The 23907-nt window shown below is 36.1% G+C and overlaps 1 protein-coding gene across 1 annotated transcript in view; it reads right to left on the reverse strand.

The window, feature by feature from the left end:
- LOC114036142 (leucine zipper protein 2-like) overlaps positions 1–23907 on the reverse strand; it is a 232090-nt gene that overhangs the window by 50174 nt on the left and 158009 nt on the right. Inside the window, exon 5 of the mRNA XM_027852556.1 lies at positions 423–512. Coding sequence (XP_027708357.1) covers positions 423–512 — 90 coding nt within the window. The remainder of the gene's footprint in view (positions 1–422; positions 513–23907) is intronic.

Consider the following 23907-nt stretch of genomic DNA (forward strand, 5'->3'; position numbering starts at 1 on the left):
AATTCACTCCTGTTATCATTTCAAGTTAATCTTCTTCCTTTCCTTTCCAATGAAGTAGTTCTGACATGGAGTTCTGCCCACTACCTGCTGGGAGTATTACATAACTAAGCTTGGCCCTTCATTGCACATCTGCAGCATTCCAACTAAATCTCTGTGGGAACAGATTGCTGAACCTGCTAATCATCAAGTTACATCTCTTGGACTAGATTATTCTACAAAAGCTTTGTAAACTCTGCTTACTAATTCCTGATGGAAACACCAACATATTTTAAACCATAAAAACATTTGCTTTTTGGAACCCAAGTAGAAAAAATGCTTAGATTTTTCTACATGGCTACAAATGGAAAGTTATTTGGGCATATGCATTTAATTAAAATAGATTTATGCATTATTTCTGGTTACACTATATAAATTAATCTTACATCTGGAGAATCACACTTGGTACTTGGCTTTTCTTCTTTTGGCGACTCAACTTGAAGGGTTCTTTTGTCTTCCAGGACAGTTGGTTGAGCCTAGAAAACAAAAGAAAAATAGATAGCTGAAAGACAGAAACTCAGTAGATGTATGAACTGATGCAAAGTCAAGTGAGCAGAAACAGAACAATACACATAGCAAAAGCAACAGTGTAATGATAATCAAATGTGAATGACCAATAATTTATGACAATTTCAAAAGATGTATGTTTCATTATGTTCCACCTCCAGACAGAGAAATGATGGACTCAAGTTGGAGACTGAAGCATCTTTTCATTCCCTTCTTTATTTTTCTTGTTTCTCCCCCTCCATAACATAGTGAATAAGGAAACATATTTTGTATAATTTTATGTTTATAATGGGTCTCAGATTTCTTACCTTCTCAATTTGTAGAAAAGGCAACAGAGGGAAGGAGAAAACATGAAATTGAAAATAAAAATAATTCTCACCAAAAAAATGAAAAGTTCAGGTAATAATTGATTACATAGCAAAAAAAGACATCATTGAGAATACATAATCATATTCATGAGCATACAAATTAGAAAATTAGCTCCTCTTTATTGGAGAGCTTTTTTTCTGGATCTCATAGAAAATTCAGCTCTCTGATTACATTGATAAATATCTATAATTATTTGTATTGAACTTAGCACCACTAGTGTCCAAAGTAAACATCTTTCATTGAAATCTTGTGTACTGCGTGCTTAATGATTCAATTCAACTAAAGTTCATTGAGTACCCAATATGTGCCTTGGGAAGATAAATATGAAAAATAGCATAGACCTTACTTTTAAAGAGGTTGCGACATAGTATATCAGATAAGACACATATACAAATAACTAATACATTATCACATTGTTTAAGTGAAAAACAAAGATTTTTTAAAAGTAGACCTGAAGATTCACTTTTTTTAATTCTTTTTAAATTTTTAAAAATTTTTTTAAGATTCACTTTTTTAAAAAAAATCTCATTAATATAAGTTATTTTTACACAGTAACAATTTTAAAATACTTTTATTTATTTATTTATTTAAGTATTCCCCAATTACATAGAAAAATTAACATTCATTTTAAAAAAATGAGTCCCAAATTCCCTCTCTCCTTCCTATGCTTTGTACTTCCTTGAAAAGGCAAACAATTTGATTATACATGTGAAGTTATAGAAAACATATTTCCTCATGAGCCATATTGAAAAGAAAACACAGACAAAAAAAGAAAAATGAAGAAGGTTTAAAAAGTATGCTTCAATCTGTGTTCAGAGTTCTTCAGATCTCTCTCTGGAGGTGGATTTTTCATCATAGAAATTGTCTTGGATTATTGCCTTGATTAGAGTAACTAAGGGTTCCACAGTTAATCATCATTATAACATTGCTGTTACAATATTCTCCTAGTTCTGCTCACTTTAATTTGCATGAGTTTATATGTCTTCCCAAATTTTTCTGAAACCCTCTTGCTTGTTATTTTTTATAGCACAACAGTATTCCATCACAATCATGTATTACAACTTGTTTAGGCATCCCCATAGATGGGCAACCCCTCAATTTCCAGTTCTTTGTCACCACAAAAAGAGTAGAAATACATAGATCTTTTTCACTTTTCTTTGATCTCTTTGGGATACAGAACTAGTAACAGTACTGCTGGGTCAAAAGGTACATTGTTTTGTAGCCCTTTGGGCATAGTTCCCAATTATCCTCCAAAATGGTTGGACTAGTTCAAAACTCCACCAACAGTGCATTAGTGTCCTAATTTTTCCATATCCTCTACAGCATTTGTCATTTTCCCTTTTTGTCGTGTTAGCCAATCTGATAGTGTGAGGTGGTAACTCAGTTATTTTAATTTCTATTCCCTAATCAATAATGATTTAGAGCATTTTTTCATTTGACTACGGATAGATTTGATTTCATCTTCTAAAAACATACTGTTCATATATTTTAACCATTCATCAACTGGGTAATGGCTCTTACTTTTTATAAGTTGGTTCAATTCCTTAGATATAGAAATAAGGCTTTTATCAGAGAAACTTATTTCAAAAGCCCTTTCCCCCTTAGTTTCCTTTTTCCCTTCTAATTTTGGCCACTTTCGTTTTGATTGTGCAAAAGCTTTTTTTAATATCATGTAATCAAAATTATCTAATTTATTTCCAGTGATCATTTCTATCTTTTGTGTGGTCATAACCTCTTTCCTTATCCATGGAACTGAAATTTCTCCATGCACCTCTAATTTACTTATGTTATCACCTTTATGTCTAACTCATTTATCCATTTTGAGCTTATCTTGGTATACAGAGTAAGATGTTGGTCTATACCTAGTTTCTGCCACACTGCTTTCCAGTTTTCCCAGTATTTCTTTTGTCATACCCCAAAAGTTATATCTTTGGGTTTATCAAGCACTGGATTACTCTGGTAATTTACTACTATGTATTGTATACTTAATCTATTCCACTGATCTACCACCCTATTTCTTAGCCAGTGCCAGCTTTTTTTCATCATTATCACTTTGTAATATAGTTTGAAATCTGGTACAGCTAGGCTGCCTTCCTTCATAGTTTTTTCATTGATTCCCATGATATCTTTGATCTTTTATTATTCCAGATGAATTCTGTTACTACTTTTTTCTAGTTCTATAAAATAATTATTTTGTAGTTTCATTTGTATGGCATTAAATAAGTAAATTAACTTAGGTAGAATTGTCATTTTTATTATATTGGCTTAGCCTATACTGTGTACCACTTGTTCAGTCACAACTGACTCTATGTGAACCCATTTGGAGTTTTCTCGATAAAGGTACTGGAGTGTTTTGTTACTCCCTTCTCCAACTCATTTTGCAGATGATGAACTAAGATAAATAGGGTTAAATGACTTACCTAGGGCACATAGCCATTGTCTGAGACCAGAATTAAACTCATGAAGATGAGTCTACCTGTGCTCAACCCACTAAGGTATCTCTATTTCTACAGTTGTTTAAAACTGTCTTTATTTGTGAGAAAAGTGTTTTGTAACTGTTCATATATTCCCAGGGTTTGTCTTGGCCAAGGTCACCCACTACATCTTTGGCCGTCACCAGTCCTCTTGACTTTTGTGTTGCTACTGAACTTCAATGACTCTGGAAGAGAGAATGAGGCTGACAGCTTTGCAACTCAGAACAACTCAGCCTCACTTAAATTCAATTCATGTGCAAGTCATCGCCCTCATGATGTCATTGGTCCTCTTCAAAACCAAAGGATGAGCAACATTCTTGGCAGGTAGATCCCTAAGTATTTTGTATTGTCTGCAATTATTTTAAATGGAATTTCTTTCTCTATCTCTTGTTGCTGAATTTTGTTGGTAGTATATAGAAATGCTGATTTATGTGGGTTTATTTTATGTCCTGCAACTTTGCTGAAGTTGTTCTTGTTTCAACTAGGTTGTTTTTTTTTTTTTAGTTATTTCAGTTGATTATCTAGAATTCTCTAAGTATACCATCATATCATCTGCAAAGAGTGCAATTTCCTCACTGCCTGTGTTTATTCCTTCCACTTCTTTTTCTTGACATTGCTATAGCTCGCATTTCTAGTACAACATTGAATAACAATGGTGGTAATGGATATATTTGTTTCACTACTAATCTTATTGGGAAGGCTTCAAATTTATTTCTATTACAATTCTTGCTCTTAGTTTTTGATAGATACTACTTGTCATTTTAAGAAAAGTTCCATTGATTCCTATGCTTTCTAGTTTCTTTAATAGTAGTGGTTATATTTCATGAAAGGCTTTTTTCTATATCTATTGATATAATTATGTGATTTTTACTGTTCTGGTTATTGATGTAGTCAATTATACTGATTGTTTTCCTAATATTGAACCAGCCCTGCACTTCTGGTATAAATTCCACCCAATCATAGTGATATGTTGCTGTAATCTCTTTCATAGGATTTCAATTAAAATTTCTGTATCTATATACACTAGGGAAATTTGTCTATAGCTTTCTTTCTCTGTTTTTACTCTCTCTGATTCAGTTATCAAAGCCATATTTGTGTCACAAAAGGAGTTTGGTAGGACTCCTTTATAACTTTTTCAAATATTGTATAATGTGTTGAGATTAATTATTTCTTAAATATTTGATAGAATTCACTTGTAAATACATATGGCCCTGGGGATTTTTTCCCTTATTGATGGCCTGTTAACTTCTTCCTTTGAGATTGTGTTATTTAGGTATTATATTTTAATAATTGAGGCAGTTTAATTTTTTTTGGCAAATATTGTGCTTTTCACTTAAATTTCCAGTTTTACTGGCATATAATTGGGTAGAATAATTTCTAATAATTGCTTTAATTTCATCTTCATTGGTAGTGCGTTTACTTTTTCATTATTGATGCTAATTTTATTTTCTTCTCTTCTTTTCTGATTAAATTAACCAGTAATTTTTCTATTTTTATTAATAAAAACAGGCCCTAGTTTTATTTATTCTTTTTTTACTTTTAATTTTATTAATCTCTCCTTTGATTTTCAGGATTTCCATTTCCATTGGGGATTTTTAATTTGGTCTTTTTTCTTATTTTTGTCCACTTCATTGATCTACTCTATTTTATTGATGTATGCATTTAGAAAGATAATTTTCCCCCTAAGTACCTATTCTGCTGTATCCTACAAATTACGGGATGTTGTCTTATTTTTGTCATTCTCTTTAATTCTATGATTCGTTCTTTAATCTGCTCATTCTTTAGGATTATATTATTTAGCTTCCAATTAATTTTTAGTATATGCTTCTATGATCTTTATTAAACGTAACCTTCATTGTATGATAGTCTAAAAAGAGTTCATTCAATATTCTTGCTTTTCTGCATTTGGTTGTGAGGTATTTATGCCTTATTACATGGTTATTTTTGGTGAAACTGTCATGTACAGTTGAAAAGAAGTATACTTCTTATTCCTATTAAATTTTCTCAAAATATCTGTCATATCTAACTTTCCTATGATTTTTTTTCACATCCTTAACTTATTTCTTACTTATTTTGTGGTCAGATTTATCGAGCTCTGGGAGGTAAAAGTTGAGGTTCCCCACTAGTATAGTTTTACTATTTCCTCCAGTAATTCATTTAAACTTTCCTTTAATAATTTGAATATCATTTGTTGCATATGTCTTATATTGACATTGCTTCATTGTCTATGGTTACTTTTAGCAAGAGGCAGTTTCTTTCCTTATCTTTAATTAAGTTTAATTTTGCTTTTGCTTTATCTGAGATCATGATTGCTACCTCTGCCCCCCCCTTTTTCTTTTTGCTACAGCTGAAGCATAATAGATTCTACTCTAGCCCCTTATTTTGACTCTGTGTCTGTCTGGTTCAAGTCTATTTCTTAGAAACAATCTGTTGTTGGATTCTGGTTTCTAATTCATTCTGTTATTTGCTTCCATTTTAGGGGTGATTTTATCCCATTCATATTCACAGTTATGATTACTACCTGGGCATTAAATGTTGTTTGTCAGTTGTTTCAGTGGTACCTGACTCTTTGTGACCGCAATTGGGGTTTTCTTGTGTGCAGTGCGAGCCAGAGCCTGAGAACATGTCCTATGACTACACAGAGAATGTAAATTACCTTGAATAAATGTAAACAGCAAAAAGAAGTTCTAACTATCCCATGGGAATACTTGCATGTGACCTTGGGCCATCCCTGGTACTATGTCTTTTTTGTTCTGTTTCTATATAACATTTGGACAGACCTAGGATTGGTGTGGGGATCTACCATGTTACTTTGTCTTACTGCCTCCCAATATGAGAGCCTCTTGTAATCTCCCTCAATTAACTCTAATAAATTTAAACCTATTAATAACCAAGCTAGTATTGACTCCTCTTCTTTTGGCATCTCCATATACTCTCAGAGGGTATGCTACATACAATTGGCATTGTTAGGAGCCAAGATGGCGGAGAGAAAGCAATGACTGTCTTGAGCTCTCTCTCAAAGCCCTCCAAATACCTAAAAAAAATGACTCTAAACAAAATTCTAAAGCAGCAGAACCCACAAAAAGATAGAAAGAAATTTCCAGCCAAAGTCAGCCTGGATGGTTGATCGGGAAGGTATATCTCGCAGGGCGGGGAGAGGAGCACAGTTTGGTGTGGGCGCGCAGGCCACAGCGAACGTGGAGCAGGCCTCAGAGGACTGAATTGCAGGCAGCTATGGTGGTTTCCAGATTTCTCAACCCCTGAATGCCAAAGACAACTGAGAAGGTCAGGGGGAAAAGTCTGTGACTGTGGTGAGAGAGGAGCTAGGTCTTAGCCTCAAGTCTCAAGCGTGGCCTGGGGCCTCGGCGTTTTCCTGAGCTTTGGGCCCACAGACTGAGGGGGAATAGAGTGGCTGATCAGAGAGGTATTGCAGGGATCTCTTTGCCAGTGCTGAGGCAGGAATCTCTTACTTTACCGGTGCTTGGATCTGGGTCACAGCTCTGAGGGGTGGTCCTGGGGCAAGGAGGAACGCTAGTGTGGTGGAACTTCTTGTGGTGGTGGAGAGGAAACATTGTGCCCCTTATCATAGCACCTTGGAAGAACTGAAAATTTACAGGTCCCTAGAAATACCTCTGAAAACAGCTGTACAAACCCCAGAAGCTTGGGACAATACACTCTTCACATTGGAAGCAGACTTTTACCTTAACAAAGAGTTTGAAACCCAAGTAATTGGCCAGGATCATGAGTAAGCAGTGCAAAAAGAGTCAGACTATATTATCTTACTTTGGTGACAAAGATCAAAACATACAACCAGAAGAAGACAACGAAGCCAAAGCTCCTACATCCAAAGCCTTCAAGAAAAATATGAATCAGTCCCAGGCGTTGGAAGAGCTCAAAAGGGATTTTGAGAAGCAAGTAGGAGAAGTAGAGGAAAAACTGAGAGTGATGCAAGAAAATCATGAAAAACAAGTCAACAGCATGCTAAAGGACACCCCAAAAAAATACTGAAGAAAATAACACCTTAAAAAATAGCCTAACCCAAATGGCAAAAGAGGTCCAAAAAGCCTATGAAGAAAAGAATGCCCTAAAGATCAAAATTGGACAAATGGAAAAGGAAGTCCAAAAGATTACTGAAGAAAATACTTCCTTAAAAAGCAGAATAGAGCAATTGGAAGCTAGTGACTTTATGAGAAATAAAGACACTGTAAAACAAATGCAAAAGAATGAAAAATTAGAAAACAATGTGAAATATCTCATTGGAAAAACAACTGACCTGGAAATTAGAGCCAGGAGAAAGAATTCAAAAATTATTGGACTATCTGAAAGCCATGATCAAAAAAAGAGCCTAGACATAATCTTTCAAGAAATTATCAAGGAAAACTGCCCTGATATTTTAGAACCAGAGGGCAAAATAGAAATGGAAAGAATCCACCGATCTCCTCCTGAAAGAGATCCCCAAAGGAAAACTCCTAGGAATATTCCAGTCAAATTCCAGAGTTCCCAGGTCAAGGAGAAAATATTGCAAGCAGCCAGAAAGAAACAATTCAAGTATTGTGGAAACACAATCAGGATAACACAAGATTTAGCTGCTTCTACATTAAGGGACCACAGTGCATGGAATATAATATTCCTGAGAGCAAAGGAGATTGGATTACAACCAAGAATCACCTACCCAGCAAAACTGAGTATAATCCTACAGGGGAAAAATGGTCATTCAGTGAAATAGAGGGCTTTCAAGTATTCTTGATGAAAAGACCAGAGTTGAATAGAAAATTTGATTTTCAAATACAAGACTCAAGTGGAACATGAAGAGGTAAACAGGAAAGAGAAAATCATAAGAGACTTATTAAGGTTGAGCTGTTTACATTCCTGCATGGAAAGATGATATTGGTAACTCATGAGACCTTTGTCAGTGTTAGGGTAGTTGGAAGGGAAAAAATTATATGTACGTATATATTGATATAGATAGATAGATAGAGGGCACAGGGTGAATTGAAAATGAAGGGGTCATATCTGGAGAATAAAAATAAGGGGTGAGAGAGGAATATACTAGGAGAAGGAGAAAGGGAGAGGTAGAACGGGTAAATTATCCCACAAAAAAAAACAGAAAAGAAAAGCCTCTTACAGTGGAGGGGAAGGTAAGAGGGAATCAGTGAATCTTATTCTCATAGGATTTGACTTAAGGGGGGAATAACATACACACTCAATTGGGTGTGGAAATCTGTCTTACCCTACAGGAAAATAGGGGTGAAGGGGACAAGAGAGTAGGGGAATGATAGAGAGGAGGTCAGATTGGGAAAGGGAGTAATCAGAAGCAAATACTTGTGAGGAGGGACAGGGTCAAAAGAAAGACTAGAATAAATAGGTGGGCGGGATAGGATTAAGGGAAATAGATTTAGTTTTTCACAGCATGTCTACTATGGAAGTGTTTTGCGTAACTGCACATATATAACCTATATTTAGTTGCTTGCCTTATCAATGAGGGCAGGTGGGGAGGGAGGAAGGGAGAAAATTTGGAACCCAAAGTTTTAAAAACACATGTTTAAAAAAAATGTTTTCACATGCAACTGGGAAATAAGAAATACAGGAAATGGGGTACAGAAATAAATCCTGTCCTACAGGAAAATTGAAGGGGAAGGGGATAAGAGAAGGGGGGAGAGATAGAAGGGAAGGCAGACTAGGGGAAGGAGTATTCAGAATGCATGCCATCTTGGAGTGGGGGGAGGGGCGAGATGGGGTGAAAATTTGGAACTCAAAATCTGTGGAAGTAAATGTTGAGAACAAAAAAATAAATAAAAATTACCATAAAATATTTTTAAAAATGGCATTGTTAAAGCAGAATAAGTCTACCCCTTATATTTGGCATAATTGGCAGGATTTCAAAGAAATGGGCTGGAGGGGTGAAGCTTTTTCTGGGGAAAATCCTAGTTATTCTCATCACTGAGGGAGAGATGGCATATCTGCCTGGGAGAATCCTGACTTGGCCACCAATATTTAACTGGATGTGAGAGGGGTGGCCTGAGCCACAGGAGCCTGTAAAATGCACATTTGCTTGTGCCTTGACAGGATGTCATGGGGGCAATCCCATATGAAAGTGGTTTGTGTTGCTTAATGGAAGATTTATAACCTAAGTAAACATGGGAATTTTCAGTGCTATTTAGAGAGACCTTGAAATGAAGATTGCCCTATGTACCATAGTATAAAGAATGTGGAGCCCCCACCCCCTTCTCTCTCTCTCTCGGTCTCTCTCTCTCCTCCATGTTTCCCACCTCATTAAACCTAAGTTGTCAACTGTGACTCTTATCTGAAGACAGATAGACCTAAGGAAGCTTTATCCTGTTATATGTTTGTTGAGTCACTCTGTGCCCCAAGACTTAGGCCTGAAGGACCAGTTTTGATGTTCTTATAATTATATCCCTGATTTTTTTTTCTATAGCAAATTTCTATAATCAGAGCAAGTGATCAATAACAGATAAGAGCACAAGGCAATTATGTAAGATTTTACTGTTCTCAAACTGAATGTGAAGTAAATCCATATCACAAGCAATTAGGTAGATTAGTATTGGGCTTGTCATCTGCCTGCTAAGAGTTAAAAAGTCATGTATAAGATTAACTCTCTGAAGTATCTCATTCTTTCACAATTATATGGGAATATTTGGACAAAGATGCAAATCTATTAATTTGTGAGGTTAAAGTCAGAAACCTCTTCTTTGTTTTAAGGAACAGAATTTCATTATGATCAGTCATTTTAGTGGAGAGTAATGTTTCTGTAGTATCTATTCCTTTTGAATATGGTTAACAACTAAATATATATTGTTCTCTGTATACAATTGGGAATTAAGTATATGTACAAACCCTAATCAAGTCTTCTGTTACAATTAGAGTAAATTCAGCCTCTTGTAAGTAAATTTATTTTAACCATTGGACTTCTGGGCGAAGAGACTCTGTCTGCAAAAATTATTGTTACCTATGTTTTCATGCATGGGATTATAGCCTTTATAGCATCTGATGCTTCTAAAGGAAATGGAATTAATTGGAGTGGAAAAATTTTCAGAAAGCAACAACATCAATAACTCTGTAGGTCAAATATAAATGATTCTAATGGGGCATGTAAAAACCTAAGTTCTCTGAAGTTTCAAGTGAATTATGAGCTCATAATCTGATGTTCTTATAGCTTTACTGTTAATAAAATCAGAACCTTAAAGTTTGAGGCAGTTTTCACCATATGAACTAGTTGGAGAAGTAAAATTTGAGAGTTTATACTAACTTGCATTGAGATCTGTTTATAAAATATTTCAGTAGAAACATCTATTGAGTCTCTACAAGTAATCTGGAACCAGAGACGCAAATCTACTAAAGAAGGAGACCTATCCCAGAATGTGCAAGAGAAGATGTTTCCAGAAAAACAGATGACTACATGGGAAATCTGAGACCCAAGATGAAATTTGCAGATTGAATGGACATTGGGAGTGGATTGCTAAAATGCAAGGATACTTAACGTTAGTTAACGGTGATGATCGTTATTGTATTACCCTGGCTTTTTGTTTCACCATATCTGTACATCGAGTTTTCTTAGTTGTTTTGGTGTCCTGTAAACTTTCCCTCTAAATTAGTCCATGGATTTAGATATTCTTGCTATGACTTGAACAATGATTAATCAATCTTGTTGCTCTTACATTGAACAGTCAGGGAAATTTTTATAGTTCTACTATTGACAAAAGGGGAGAATTAATAAAAACAAATAATGCTGATTCCATTTGGTAAGTGATTCCATTCTGTACCACCCACAACGTGTTATAAAATTGCTCAAGCCATGTTTCTTTGTTTCTGAACTTAGTTCAAAAATTCAGCTAACCTGAAATAAGTTAAGTTTAGAAATCTAGTTCTCCCACTGATCACCAAATGCCATTGATTAGAAAATCATAATTATGGTAATTTGCCTATTGGTAATGGTGTTTCCCTATCTGTGCTTATATTGCTGTCATGCATTGTGCTTCCAATGCAGTGCATTTGAGGGTCCCCTGCTTCCTCCATCTTAATGAAATGACTCATGTAACACTCAAAGAACCTTTCAGAAGACAGTATTGGAAAGAATGTATGAGCGGGTCACGAGGAGTCAACTGCATAGTGAAAACCAGAGATTTGCAACGTGACCTATGACTACACAAAAACAACAACAACAAAAAATGTAAACTCCCTTGAATAAATGTAAGCAGCAAAAGAAGCTCCAACTATCTCTTAGGAGAAACTGCACATGACCGTAGGCAGTCCCTTGAATTATGCCTTCTTTGTTCTGTTTCTATAGAATACCTTGCTTGACTTGGGGTTGGTGAAGGGATCCACCATGTTACTTTGACCTGTTGCCACCCACAATGACAGCGTTATGTAAGTACCCCCTAATAAACCTAAATTTTATTAAAATTTATTATTATATTATATTATACTATTGTTTTTATTATTATTAAATTTATGAACCATAATAAACCTAAACCTATAAATAAACAGGCCCCTCTTTCTTTGGCATCTCAGCAATCTCTCAATGGATGTGCAGTCCTACAATTGACATAATTGGGAGAGAGCAAAAACATGCCCCCTTACATCTTGGCAAAGATATTAGAGTGGTTTGACATTTCCTTCCCCAGGTCTTTTTTTGTGAGGCAATTGGGGTTAACTTTTCAAGAGTCACACAGCTAGCAAGTGTTATGTGTCTGAGGCCAGATTTCAACTCAGGTCCTCCTAACTCCAGGGCCAGTGTTATATTCACTATGCCACCTAGCTGCCCCCTCCAGGTATTTTTTTTTTTTTAAATCAGAAGAGTAACTAAGGCAAATAAAGTTAAATGACTTGATCGGGTTCGCACAGCTAATAAGTGTCTGAGGCCACATTTTAATTCAGGCCTAGTACTCTATCTACTGTGCAACCTAGCTACTACCAACTGTACATTTAACTCCATCCTATTGTCTTCTGATTATCCCTCTCTCTCTCTTTTTATTGAGTCACTCCTTTGAAATCTGTCTCGCTTCTGACCACCACCTCTTTTATCTGTCCCCTCTTTTATCACCCAATGCCCATTTTCTCGTCCCTTTCCCTCCTACTTCCTAGTTGGGTAAGATAGATTTCTGTTACCAATTGAGTATGAGTGTGTGTGTGTGTGTGTGTGTGAGTGTGTGTGTGAGTGCATGTGAGTGTGTGAATGAGTGTGTGTTACTGTGTGTGAGTGTGTGTGAGTGTGTGTGTGAGTGTATGTGTGTATGTGTGTGTGTGTGTGTGTGTGTGTGGATTCCTGTTTTGAACCAATTCAGGTGTGAGTTAAATTCAAGCATTCTCCAACCCCCCCCCATTTTCCCCTCCACTATTAAAGCTCTTTCTTGCGCACTTCTTTTATCTGAAATAATTTCCTCCTTTTTTCTACCTTCTCCCAGGGCATCCCTTTTTCTTGCCTATTCATATTATTTTTACATCATCTCAACATAATCAACTCACTCCCAGACCTTCTTTTTATGTAGAATCCTTCTAACGAACCTAATAATGATACCCTTCTTAGAGGGTATATGTATTCTCTTCCCACATAAGAAGGTAAAGAGGTAAAACTCATTGAGTCCCTTATGATTTCTCTTTCATATTTATTTATCTTTTTGTACTTCTTTTGAGTCTTGTGTTTGAAAGTCAAATTTCTCTACAGCTCTGTTCTTTTCATTAGGAATGCTTGAAAGACTTCTATTTAATTAAATATCCATTTTCCCCTTGAAGCATTATCCTTGATTTGCTGGATAAATTATTCTGGGTTATAATCCCAGTTCTCTTGCCTTCCAGAATATCATATTCTAAGCCCTCTAGTCTTTTGACATGGAAGCTGCTAAATCTCATGTGATTCTGGCTGTGGCTCCATGGTATTGGGATGGTCTCTTTCTTGTTGCTTAAAGTATTTTCTCTTTGACCTAGGGGCTCTAGAATTTGGCTATTATAATCCTGAGAGCTTGCATGTGGGGTTCTCTTTCAGCTGGTAACAAGTGGACTCTTTCAATTTCTATTTTACCCTCTGGTCAAACAATATCAGGGCACTTTTCCTAGATTACTTTTTGAAACATATGTTGAGGCTCTTCCTTTGATAATGGCTTTCAGGCAGTCCAATAAATTCTTAACTGATCTCTCCTCAGAGGCAGAGCCAAGATGGCAGAGAAAAGGCAGTGACTCACCTGAGTTCTGCCCCAAACCTCTCCAACCAAGTCTAATAATGTCTCAAAACTAATTCTGGAGTAGCAGACTCCACAAAAGGACAAGGTTAAACATTTTTCCAGTCAGTGCCAACTTAGAAGGCTGTCAGGAAAGGTCTCTTGCACCAGAGTGAGAATAGAGGGCAGGAGAGTGCAGGCCATGCCCCAGCAAACCAGCAGCAGACTTTGGGAGCCACTGAATCAGTAGAATCAGTGGTGGTCTCTGGACCTCAGCCCATAGACGGTAAGGAGGTCAGAAAACTGGTCAGAAAGAGATTAAGGGGTGGAGCTGCTGTTGGCACAGTGGATAGAGCACCAGCCCTGGATTCAGGAGGACCTGAGCTCCAATCCAGCCTCAGACACATAACACTTACTAGCTGTGTGACCCTGGGCAAGTCACTTAACCCCATTGCCCAACCCCCCCCCCCCAAAAAAAAGAGATTAAAAAGGTTCTTTGCTGGCACCAGTGGCAAGACTTGGTGCATTGTCCATACTTGAATCTGGGTTGTAGTCCTGGGACTCAGTCCCAGGGTGTGGAGAAGAACTAGCACATCACAGCTTGTAGCTGCAGGAGAACTAGGACCATGGTGACATTTCCAGAGTGGAAAAGGATGTCTGTGGTAACTCACAGACCAGAACACAGGCCAAAAGAGTAGTAAAAACATCTCTCTCTACATCACACTATCTTTGAAGTACTGAAAACTTACAGTCCCCCAGAATTATCTCTGAAAACATCTGCACAAAAAAAAACTCGAAACGTGTGACAGTGTGTAAGCAGAGACTCACTTTACCATAGAGTTAAAAGTCAAGCAATAGGCTAGAAAAAGTGCACAAAAAGCAGAAAAAAAGATCCTAACTATAGAAATTTGCTATGGTGACAGGGAAGATCAAAGCACAAACTCAGAAGAAGAAAATAAAGTCAAAACTTCTACCTCCAAAGCCTCAAAGAAAAATATGAATTGATTCCAGGCCATGGAAGAGCTCAATAAGATTTTTCAAAATAAAGTAAGAGAGGCAGAGGAAATAGTGGAAAGAAAAATCAGAGTGAGGCAAGAAAATCATGAAAAAAAAGAATCAACAGCTTGGTAAAGGAAGCACAAAAAATACTGGAGAAAATAAAACTTTAAAAAAAGATAATAGTCATGGGCAGCTAGGTGGCACTCTGGCCCTGGAGTCAGGAGGACCTGAGTTCAAACCTGGCTTCAGACACTGGTTACTTACTAGCTATGTGACACTGGGCATGTCACTTAACCCCACTGCCTAGCAAAGAGAGAGAGAGACAGAGAGACATAGAGAGAGAGCAATCCAAATGGTAAAAGAAGCACAAAATTCCAATGAAGAAAAGAATGCCTTAAAAATCAGAACTGGGCATATATCAAAATGGGTACTCAATTTAGATATAAAGGCTGATACTATAAGCCAACTAGGAGAGCAAGGAATAGTTTACCTCTCAGATTTATGGAGAACAGAAGAATTTATGACTAAACAAGAGAGAACATTATGAAATGCAAGGGGGATAATTTTGATTAAATTAAATTGAAAAGTCTTTGCACAAACAAAGCCAATGCAACCAAGATTAGGAGGGAAGGTAGAAAACTGGGAAAGAATTTTTATACCCAGTGTCTCTGATAAGGGCCTCATTTCTAAAATATATAGAGAGCTAAGTAAAATTTATAAGAATACAATTAATTCCCCAATTAATAAATGGTCAAAGGATATGAACAGGCAGTTTTGAGATGAAGAAATTAAAGCTATCTATAGTTATGTGAAAAAAAAAACCTCTAAATCTCTATTGATTAGAGAAACGAAAATCAGAACAACTCGGAGGTACCACATCACACCTATCAGATTGGCCAACATGTCAAAACAGGAAAATGATAAGTGTTGGAGAAGTTTGGTACATTAATACATTGTTGGTGGACTTGTGAACTGATCCAACCATTTTGAACAGCAGTTTGGAACTATGCCCATAGGACTATAAAAATGTGCATACCTTTTGACCCAGCAATAACACTTCTAGGGCTGTATCCCAAAGATATCATAAAAATGGGAAAATGACCCACATGTACAAAAATATTTATAGCATCTCTTGCTGTGGTGACAAAGAATTAGAAACTGAGGGGATGCCCATCAATTGGGGAATAGCTGAACAAGTTGTGATATATGAACGCAATGGAATACTATTGTGCTATAAGAAATGATGAGCAGGTGGACTTCAGAAAAACCTGGAAAGACTTATATGGACTGATGCTGAGTGAAGTGAGCAGAAAAAGGAGAATGTTGTTCACAGTAACAGCCATGATGTGTGATGGCTAACTTTGATAGACTTAGCTCTTCTCAGCAATGCAAGGATCTAAGACATGTCCAAAGGTCTCATGATGGACAATGCTAGCCACATCCAAAGAAAGAACTGTGGAGTTTGAATGCAGATCAAAACGTACTTTTTGCTCTTCTTCTTTTTTTCTTCTGTTTTGTTTTGTTTCTTCTTTCTTGTGGTTCCTCCTATTGGTTCTAATTCTTCTTTACAACATGACTAATGTGAAAATATGTTTAGTAGGAATGTAGATGTAGAGCCTATATCAGATTGCATGACATCTTGGGGAGAGAAGTTGGGAGGAGGAAGAGAAAAATCTAAAACTCAAAAGTTTATGGAAATGATAGTTGAAAACTAAAAATAAATCAATTAATTTTAAAACAACAACAACAAAAATCAGAACTAGCAAAATGGGAAAAAAAGTACAAAAATTCACTGAAAACAACTTTTTATAAAGTAGAACTGGACAAATGGAAAAGGAGGTATAAAAGCTTACTGAAGAAAATAATTCCTTCATAATCAGAATTGGGCAAGCTAAAGCTAATGACTTTATGAGACATCAAGGAACAATAAGATAAAATCAAAAGAATGCGGGGGGGGGGAGAAAATGTGAAATATCTCACTGGAAAAAGAACTGACCTGGAAAATAGATCCAAGAGAGATAATTTAAGAATTATTGGACTACCTGAAAGCCATGATCAAAAATGAACCTAGAAATCCTCTTTGAAGAAATGATCAAGGATAATTGCCCTGATATTCCAGAACCAGAAGGTAAAATAGAAATTGATCACCTCCTGAAATAGATCCCAAAATGAAAACTCCCAGGAATATTATGGCCAAATTTCAGAGCTCCCAGGTCAAGGAAAAAATATTACAAGTAGACAAAAAGTAACAATTCAAATGTTGTATAGTCACAGTCAAGAAAACATAATTTAGAAGTTTCTACATTAAAAGATCAGAGGGCTTGGAATATTATATTCTGGAGGGCAATGGAGTTAGGATTACAACCAAGAATCACCTACCCAGAAATGCTTAGTATAATCCTTCAGTGGAAAAATGGACAGTCAGTGAAACCAAGGACTTTTAGTCCTACCTCATGAAAAGACCAAAGTTGAATAGAAAATATGACTTTCAAATACAATTCTCAAGAAAAGCAAAAAGAGGTAAACAAAAAAGAAAAATCATAAGGGATTCAACCATTTACATTCCTACATGACAATATGATAATTTAAGTCATAAAAATGTTCTCATTATTAGGGAAGGTAGAAGGAGTACACATAGAGCATACAGTTTTGAAATGAATATGATAGAATAATTATCTAAAAATAAAATTAAGGGATAAGAAAGAGGAATTCACTGGGAGAAGGGGAAAGGGAGAGGTAGAATGAGATAAATCATCTGATGTAAAAAAAAAGGCATGAAAGAGCTTTTATAGTGGAGGCATATATGTGGGAGGTGGAGGGCAGTACATGAAACTTATTCTTATCATAACTGGCTCAAAGAGGGAATAACAAAGAGGTATAGAAATATATCTTACCATACAGGAAAGCAGAAGGCAAAGGGGATAAGAGAGGTGGCATCAAGGTGGGGCTAATAGAAGGGAGGAAAGAGGTAATATTTTTGCCGGAGATAAAAGTCAGAAGCAAAACACTTTTGAAAATGAACAGGATGAAAGGAGAGAGAGAGTAAGATAAACCAGGGGAAAATAGGATGGAGGGAAATGCATAGTTAGTAATTATAACATTAAAAAATACGGCAAGTTTCTTTGATAAATACTTCATTTCTCAAATATATAGAGAAGATAGTCAAATTTATAGAAATAAGAGCCATTCATCAATTGATAAATGGTGAAAGGATATAAACAGTCAGATTTGAAGTAATCAAAGCTATTTGCAATCATATGAAAAAATGCTATAAGTCGCTACTGATTAGAGAAATGCAAACTAAAACAATTCTAAGCTACCACCCAACACGTATCAGATTGGCTAATATGACAGAAAAGTAAAATGGCAAATGTTGGAGAGGATGTGGGAAAAATTGAGATATGCACTGATTAAATGTTACACTGATTCAATCATTCTGTAGAACAATTTGAAACTATGAGCAAAGGGGTATAAAATCGTGCATACTCTTTGATCAAGCAATGTCACTACTAGGTCTGTATCCCAAAGAGATTTTAAAAAGGAAAAGGACCTATATGTACAAAAATATTTTTGTAGTGGCTCTTTTTGTGGTGGCAAAAAATTGGAAATTGAGGGTATGTCAATCAATTGGGGAATGGCTGAAAAGTTGTTGTATATAATTGTTATGGAATATTATATTGCTATAAGAAATGATGAGCAGAATGCTCTCAGAAAAACCTGGAAAGACTTACATGAACTGATGCAAAGTGAAACGAGCAGTACAAGGAGCACATTGTATACAGTAATATTACTATTACTGTACATTGTATTACAGTAATATTACATGATGATCAACTGCAAATGACTTCGCTATTCTCAACAACACAATGATCTAAGACAATTCTGAAGGAATTATGATGAAAAATGCTATCCATCTCCTGAGAAAGAACTGATGTATTCTAAATGAAGATCAAAGCATATTTTTCCTTTATTTTATTTTTCTTATTTTTTGTTCTGTGTTTTCTTTTACAACATGACTAACATGGAGATATACTTTGTATGTCTGCACATGTATAACTTATACCAAATACTGTTCCTTAAGGTCCTCTTCCCATGGGACCAGCAGATATACTGCTCCTCAGAGTTCCTGTTCCTTTTTGACCAAAAGTGCTCCTCCTCACCCTTAAACTATGACCCAGAAGTGAGTATTGGCAATAGAGTTGCCAAACAGCATCTAATCCTGAACCCAGTTCTAGCACAGGGATTCCCTCTAATCTCTTTCTGACTATTTGCCACACCTGCTTGCTGTCTCAGATTTGAGACCACCTGACATTGCTGATGCTTCTGTTACCACTACCTAATTCCATCAGTGATCTTTCATCAACATGTGCTCCAAGTTATTCTCCACTCCATTGTCACAGATCTCTCTTTTCGACCTCGTAAGTTATCTTGGGCTAGAAGAATGTTCTTTTGTTGTTGTCCACTTTTTGTTGGCTCTGCTACTCCAGGATTCAATTTGCAAACTTATTTTAAAGTTGCTTGAAAGGGAATGTTAAAAGAACTTAGCTGAGTGTTTGTTCTATTCTACCTTCTTGGTTCCACTCACAGAAGTCTCAAAATAACAAATTATTGAGATATCAATCCCCTTAACTTCCCACCCTCAGGTCTAAGGAGATTGTTTTCTTTCAAAAACGAGACACTTAAATAAGATCAATGTAAAGAGAAACCATGCCTGTTCCACTAATGCATTCTTTGGTCTCTTTATTTCCCTTTCTATCCTCATCACCTACAGGAAATAAAGGGAGGTCTGTTTCATCTTCTCTCCATTGTTACCAATGTTGGTCATTGCATATATTCTAAGTTCAGTTGCCTTTTAATATTCTTTAAATTTATATTCTTTTCAAAATTGTATGTTATCATTCTTTTTTTCTCTTCAATGCATAAGTTAAATTCATACACATTTCCCATGTCTTTAAAAGTATTCATATTTTACTTTTATTACAATGCAATAATTTTCCATTCAATCCATACAGAAATCCATTCAGTCATTCCTCATTTGATAAACACCCACTTTATTTCTGGTTTTTGGATATCACAAAAAGGGCTGCTCTGAATATTTGAGTCTGTATTGGAATTTCTTTATATTTTTGACCTTTTTAGAGTATGGGTCCTACAGTGCCTTCACTGCAACAAAAGGTAAGAATAATTGAGGCAACTTTTCTTTCATTATTCCAATTTGTTGTCCTGAAATGTTGGAGCAGATTAATAGTTTTATAATAGTGTATTATTGTGCCTCTCCTCCCCCAAACACCAAAAGATTGTTTTATCTTGATGTGAGGTGAAATATTGGTTTTAATGCACATTTTGATACTATTGATGGCTTGAATATTTCAATATGATTAGTTTTTTTCTCTATATTCATATCTGTTTATCACTTATTTATTGTGGAATGGCTTTCATGATTTCCTAAAAAAAAAAAAAAGAGCATAATGACTCTGGAGTAGGGGGACCCATGGTAAAATCCCCATCCTGTAATGTGTGACCTGAGACAAATCAATCAACTTTCCAGAGCCTCAATTTCCTCATCTGTAACATAAAAGTATTAGACTAGATAACCTTTTTGGTTTCTTTCAAATCTAAATCTGTAATCTTACAAACGATTCAGAGAAAGAGATTATGTCTTGGTGGGAGAATCAAGGAAAACAAAATGAAGGAAACGGCAGCAGAGCTAGGTCTTGAAAGAGAAGGATTGGGGAAGCTAGGTGGAGCAGTGGATAGAGCTCCAGCCTTGGAGTCAGGAGTTCAAATCTGACATCAGACACTTGATACTTACTAGCTGTGTGACCCAGGGCAAATCACTTAACCCTGATTGCCTCGCCAAAAAACAAACAAACAAACAAAACAAAACAAAACAAAAAAAACAGGAAAGAGAAGGATAAGGATGATTGTGATAGGCAACAAAGGGTTAAGAAGAGAGATGAATCATTCCAGGGACAGAGGATATCACATGGAAATACATGAAGACAGAATAGGGTACCATGAGATGATATATATAACAGCGAGTAATTCAGAGGCAGTTTTCATCCTAAGGTTCTTTGTAGAGCTTTTATTTATTATTATACGTTTTATTTCAGGGAAACAGTCCAATCATAAAGTGATTTGAACAATGAGAAGGAATTGTACACCAGTTCATCAACAAGAGTACTGAACCACGAAAAGTTAAACATCTTTAGGTTTCAAGGACTTATTATTTGATAGGACGACTTGTTTCCAGAAGTGATAAATGAATTCTTCACAACAAGCCCTTTCAAAAAGTGTGATGATTCTCTTTAAAACACACAGATTAAGTTCAATGCAAATCTAAGAGAATGAAATCAAGGTTGAAGACTGAATGTTTACTTGAACAAATGGACATCCTGCTGGGTACTCTGGGGAGTGCTGTGTCAGCAGAAGAGGAGGGAATGCTTCCTGCAGTGATTTGGAAACACACTGGAGACTCATTCCAAAGTTCTTGATTTTTCTCCCAGAATCCTTTTCAAGTTGTACACTTGAGTATTTTTTCAATAGATTTTTCAAGCCTTTGCCATATATGTTTCAGCAGTGAAAGTAAGTAGATTCTTTCCAGGCTGAATGGAAAATTCAAGTTTAATGTTCCAGCTGCCTGTATTAAATTAAATAACTTAAACCAATTTAATTCCTATTGTCATGGCAAAGGCATCCAAGGGAATATGCCTGGTTGACAAAGAGAATTCCAGAACACCAAAATTTACAAATGGCCAAAAAAACTTATCCAAACATGTAGGCATATTGGCATTAACTCCTCATACCCCCTAGTTTTATTTTTAATATTTCCCCGATTTTTCTATTTTGAGCATAGTTCTTTTAAAGATAGCTCCTTCATCCTCACCCACTGTGTTAGTTATATCTATTGTCTATTTAGTACCACATAGCTCTAACTTGTTCTGGGGATGTACCATGACAAAGTCTCTGCTGAACTAATGCTATGGTAAGGTGATCATAACTTTTCCATTATTTTTACAATAGTGATGAAACCAGTTGTTCTCAGCCATTCCTATTATCTCATTCTTTCATTTGGTGATCAGTATAAGACCCTTTCCTACTGAGGGTGACATCATCTTTGCTGCCCAGTGTTTCCAAACAAATATATTGGCTTGGCACTGATGTTGTTATCATTGATGTAGTCGAGTGGTTTCATGTCTGACTCTTCATGACTCTATTTGGAGTTTTCTTGCCAAAGATGCTGGAATGGTTTGCTATTTCCTTCTCCAGCTCATTTTATAGATGAGGAACTAAGGCAAAGAAGGTTTAATGACTTACCCAGAGTCACACAGGTAGTAAGCGTCTGAGGCCAGACTCGAAGATGAGTCTTTCTGACTTCAGGCCTGGCACTCTAACCACTGTGTCACTTAGCTGCCATTGGCACTGATATTTAGGGTATATGCCATGACTTATTTTCTTTGTCAACATTTTAGAGCAACCATATTCTTTCCAATCTTTTGTTAATATACAAAGGACCTTTGATTTCACTCACAGGGTGATCTTTGGGTATGGCTATATCCTCAGCAAGTATCTTAGATCATCTTATAGCCTTACATTTCAGGCTAGCTTAGTAGATGTAGATGACTGAGAAAACCAGAATTTAATTGATTTCCACAGGGATATGGAGAAAGTGTCAGAGGCGAGATTAGAACTCAGATCCTTCTGACTCTGTGGCCAAGATTATATCCACTGTTACCATGGATCCTTTCCAGCCTTACCTAGAACTAAGACCCTTCCACACACTCTATGTCCAAGTCAAATACGGTATGCTATTCCTTATAACTGAATTCCTCCCCCTTTCCTCACCATTCGATTTGATTGTAATTTCTTTGAGAGTAAAGGTTGGTTTTGTTTTCTTTGTTTGTCTTTGCTTAGCACAAAGCCTGACACATATTAAACCTTTATTAATTGCCTGGTGATTTGACTTGTTTTCCCTTCTTCATCTGTTGAAATTGTCTGCTGATAGGAAATAATCGTTAACAAGAAGACATGGAAAAAGATAAGAGCATAAGCATCATGGAATTGGGAAAATCATGCCCATCCAAAGCAGGGAGAAGACACTTTGGACTTCATGCTGAGAAGGGGTAGGGGGAAATGACTTCCTCAAAGACAAACTTTACTTAAGATCCTCTATCTCCAGAGGTTGGTCCTCATGTATATAGTCCAGTAAACCTATCAGTACACGTTGACATGACAACAGAAATACATTGACCAACGAGGGAAAAATAGCCCATTATGATCCATAAACTTAGTACCGTAAGAATTTTAAAGATTGTCTATCCCACACCTTCATCTTTACAGGTGGAGAAATTAAGGCACAAAGAGCTAAAGAAACTTGTCTAAATCACACAAGCAGTGAGTGGCAGAGTCAAGATTCCAATCCAAATCCTTTGCCAACAAGTCTCTCTTTTTTCCCCATTGTGCTTAAATGACATCCAGTCCAAGTTTATATTGCCTCCTTTAGTCCTCGGTACTAATCTGTAATATGGTGAATGTTGTTTACAACTCAATTACATCTTCTTTTAAGAACACTCTTTAGAGAATAAATGGGCAGGACAATGTTTATTTTCAGTGCAGCACTGATATATTATAACTCATTGGCTTTATTCTACTTCTTTCACTTATATTATTACAGAATAAATGTGTATCATATAAGGAAAGGGCCAAGAGTGTTTTTTTTTTTTAAATAATTCACAGCTTTTTAATCTGGAATTAGTCTCTCTGGGCTAACTGATAGCTGGAATGACTCTTCTGTGGGATTCCACAGAATAATCTTCTTCAGTAGGATTCAATAAATCATCTCCTAGTAAGGAAAAAAGCTCCACCCAACAAGAAATTATCAAGAAATCAACAAGAAATCAGCAAGAAATCTTAGGTTTGGCTAAAATCTCCAATTGTCATAACCTTGTCACAAAATTCAGTTAAAAAAAGAGATATAAGGATTGTAAAATGGACTCAGATTCAAAATTGATTCTGATCACAGTCAGCAGCTCTCTTATTCTAGTGTATTGTGAGCAGAATGATGTAATGTCTATAGGGTCCTCTCTGATTTTTCATATGGAAAATGAAGGGATTAAGACAGTCATTTCATAGTCCAAAATTCTATAATTGCCCCTCTCCTACTCTATTCCAAATTCAGTAAAACAACAGTGGTCCTATATAGAAAAGAAAAAAAAAAGGAAGAAAGATTAAGTCTGAGAAAGGAAGTGTCAGGACTATATCAACTAATTTATTAGCACACTAAGGGGAAATCAAAACCATGCAAAGAAGAAAAATGGTAGCCTCTCTCACAACTTTACAAGGTCCCCAAG

Source organism: Vombatus ursinus, unplaced genomic scaffold, assembly GCF_900497805.2.
Source record: "Vombatus ursinus unplaced genomic scaffold, bare-nosed wombat genome assembly UNPS02009770.1, whole genome shotgun sequence".
In the NCBI taxonomy this organism is placed as follows: Eukaryota; Metazoa; Chordata; class Mammalia; order Diprotodontia; family Vombatidae; genus Vombatus; species Vombatus ursinus.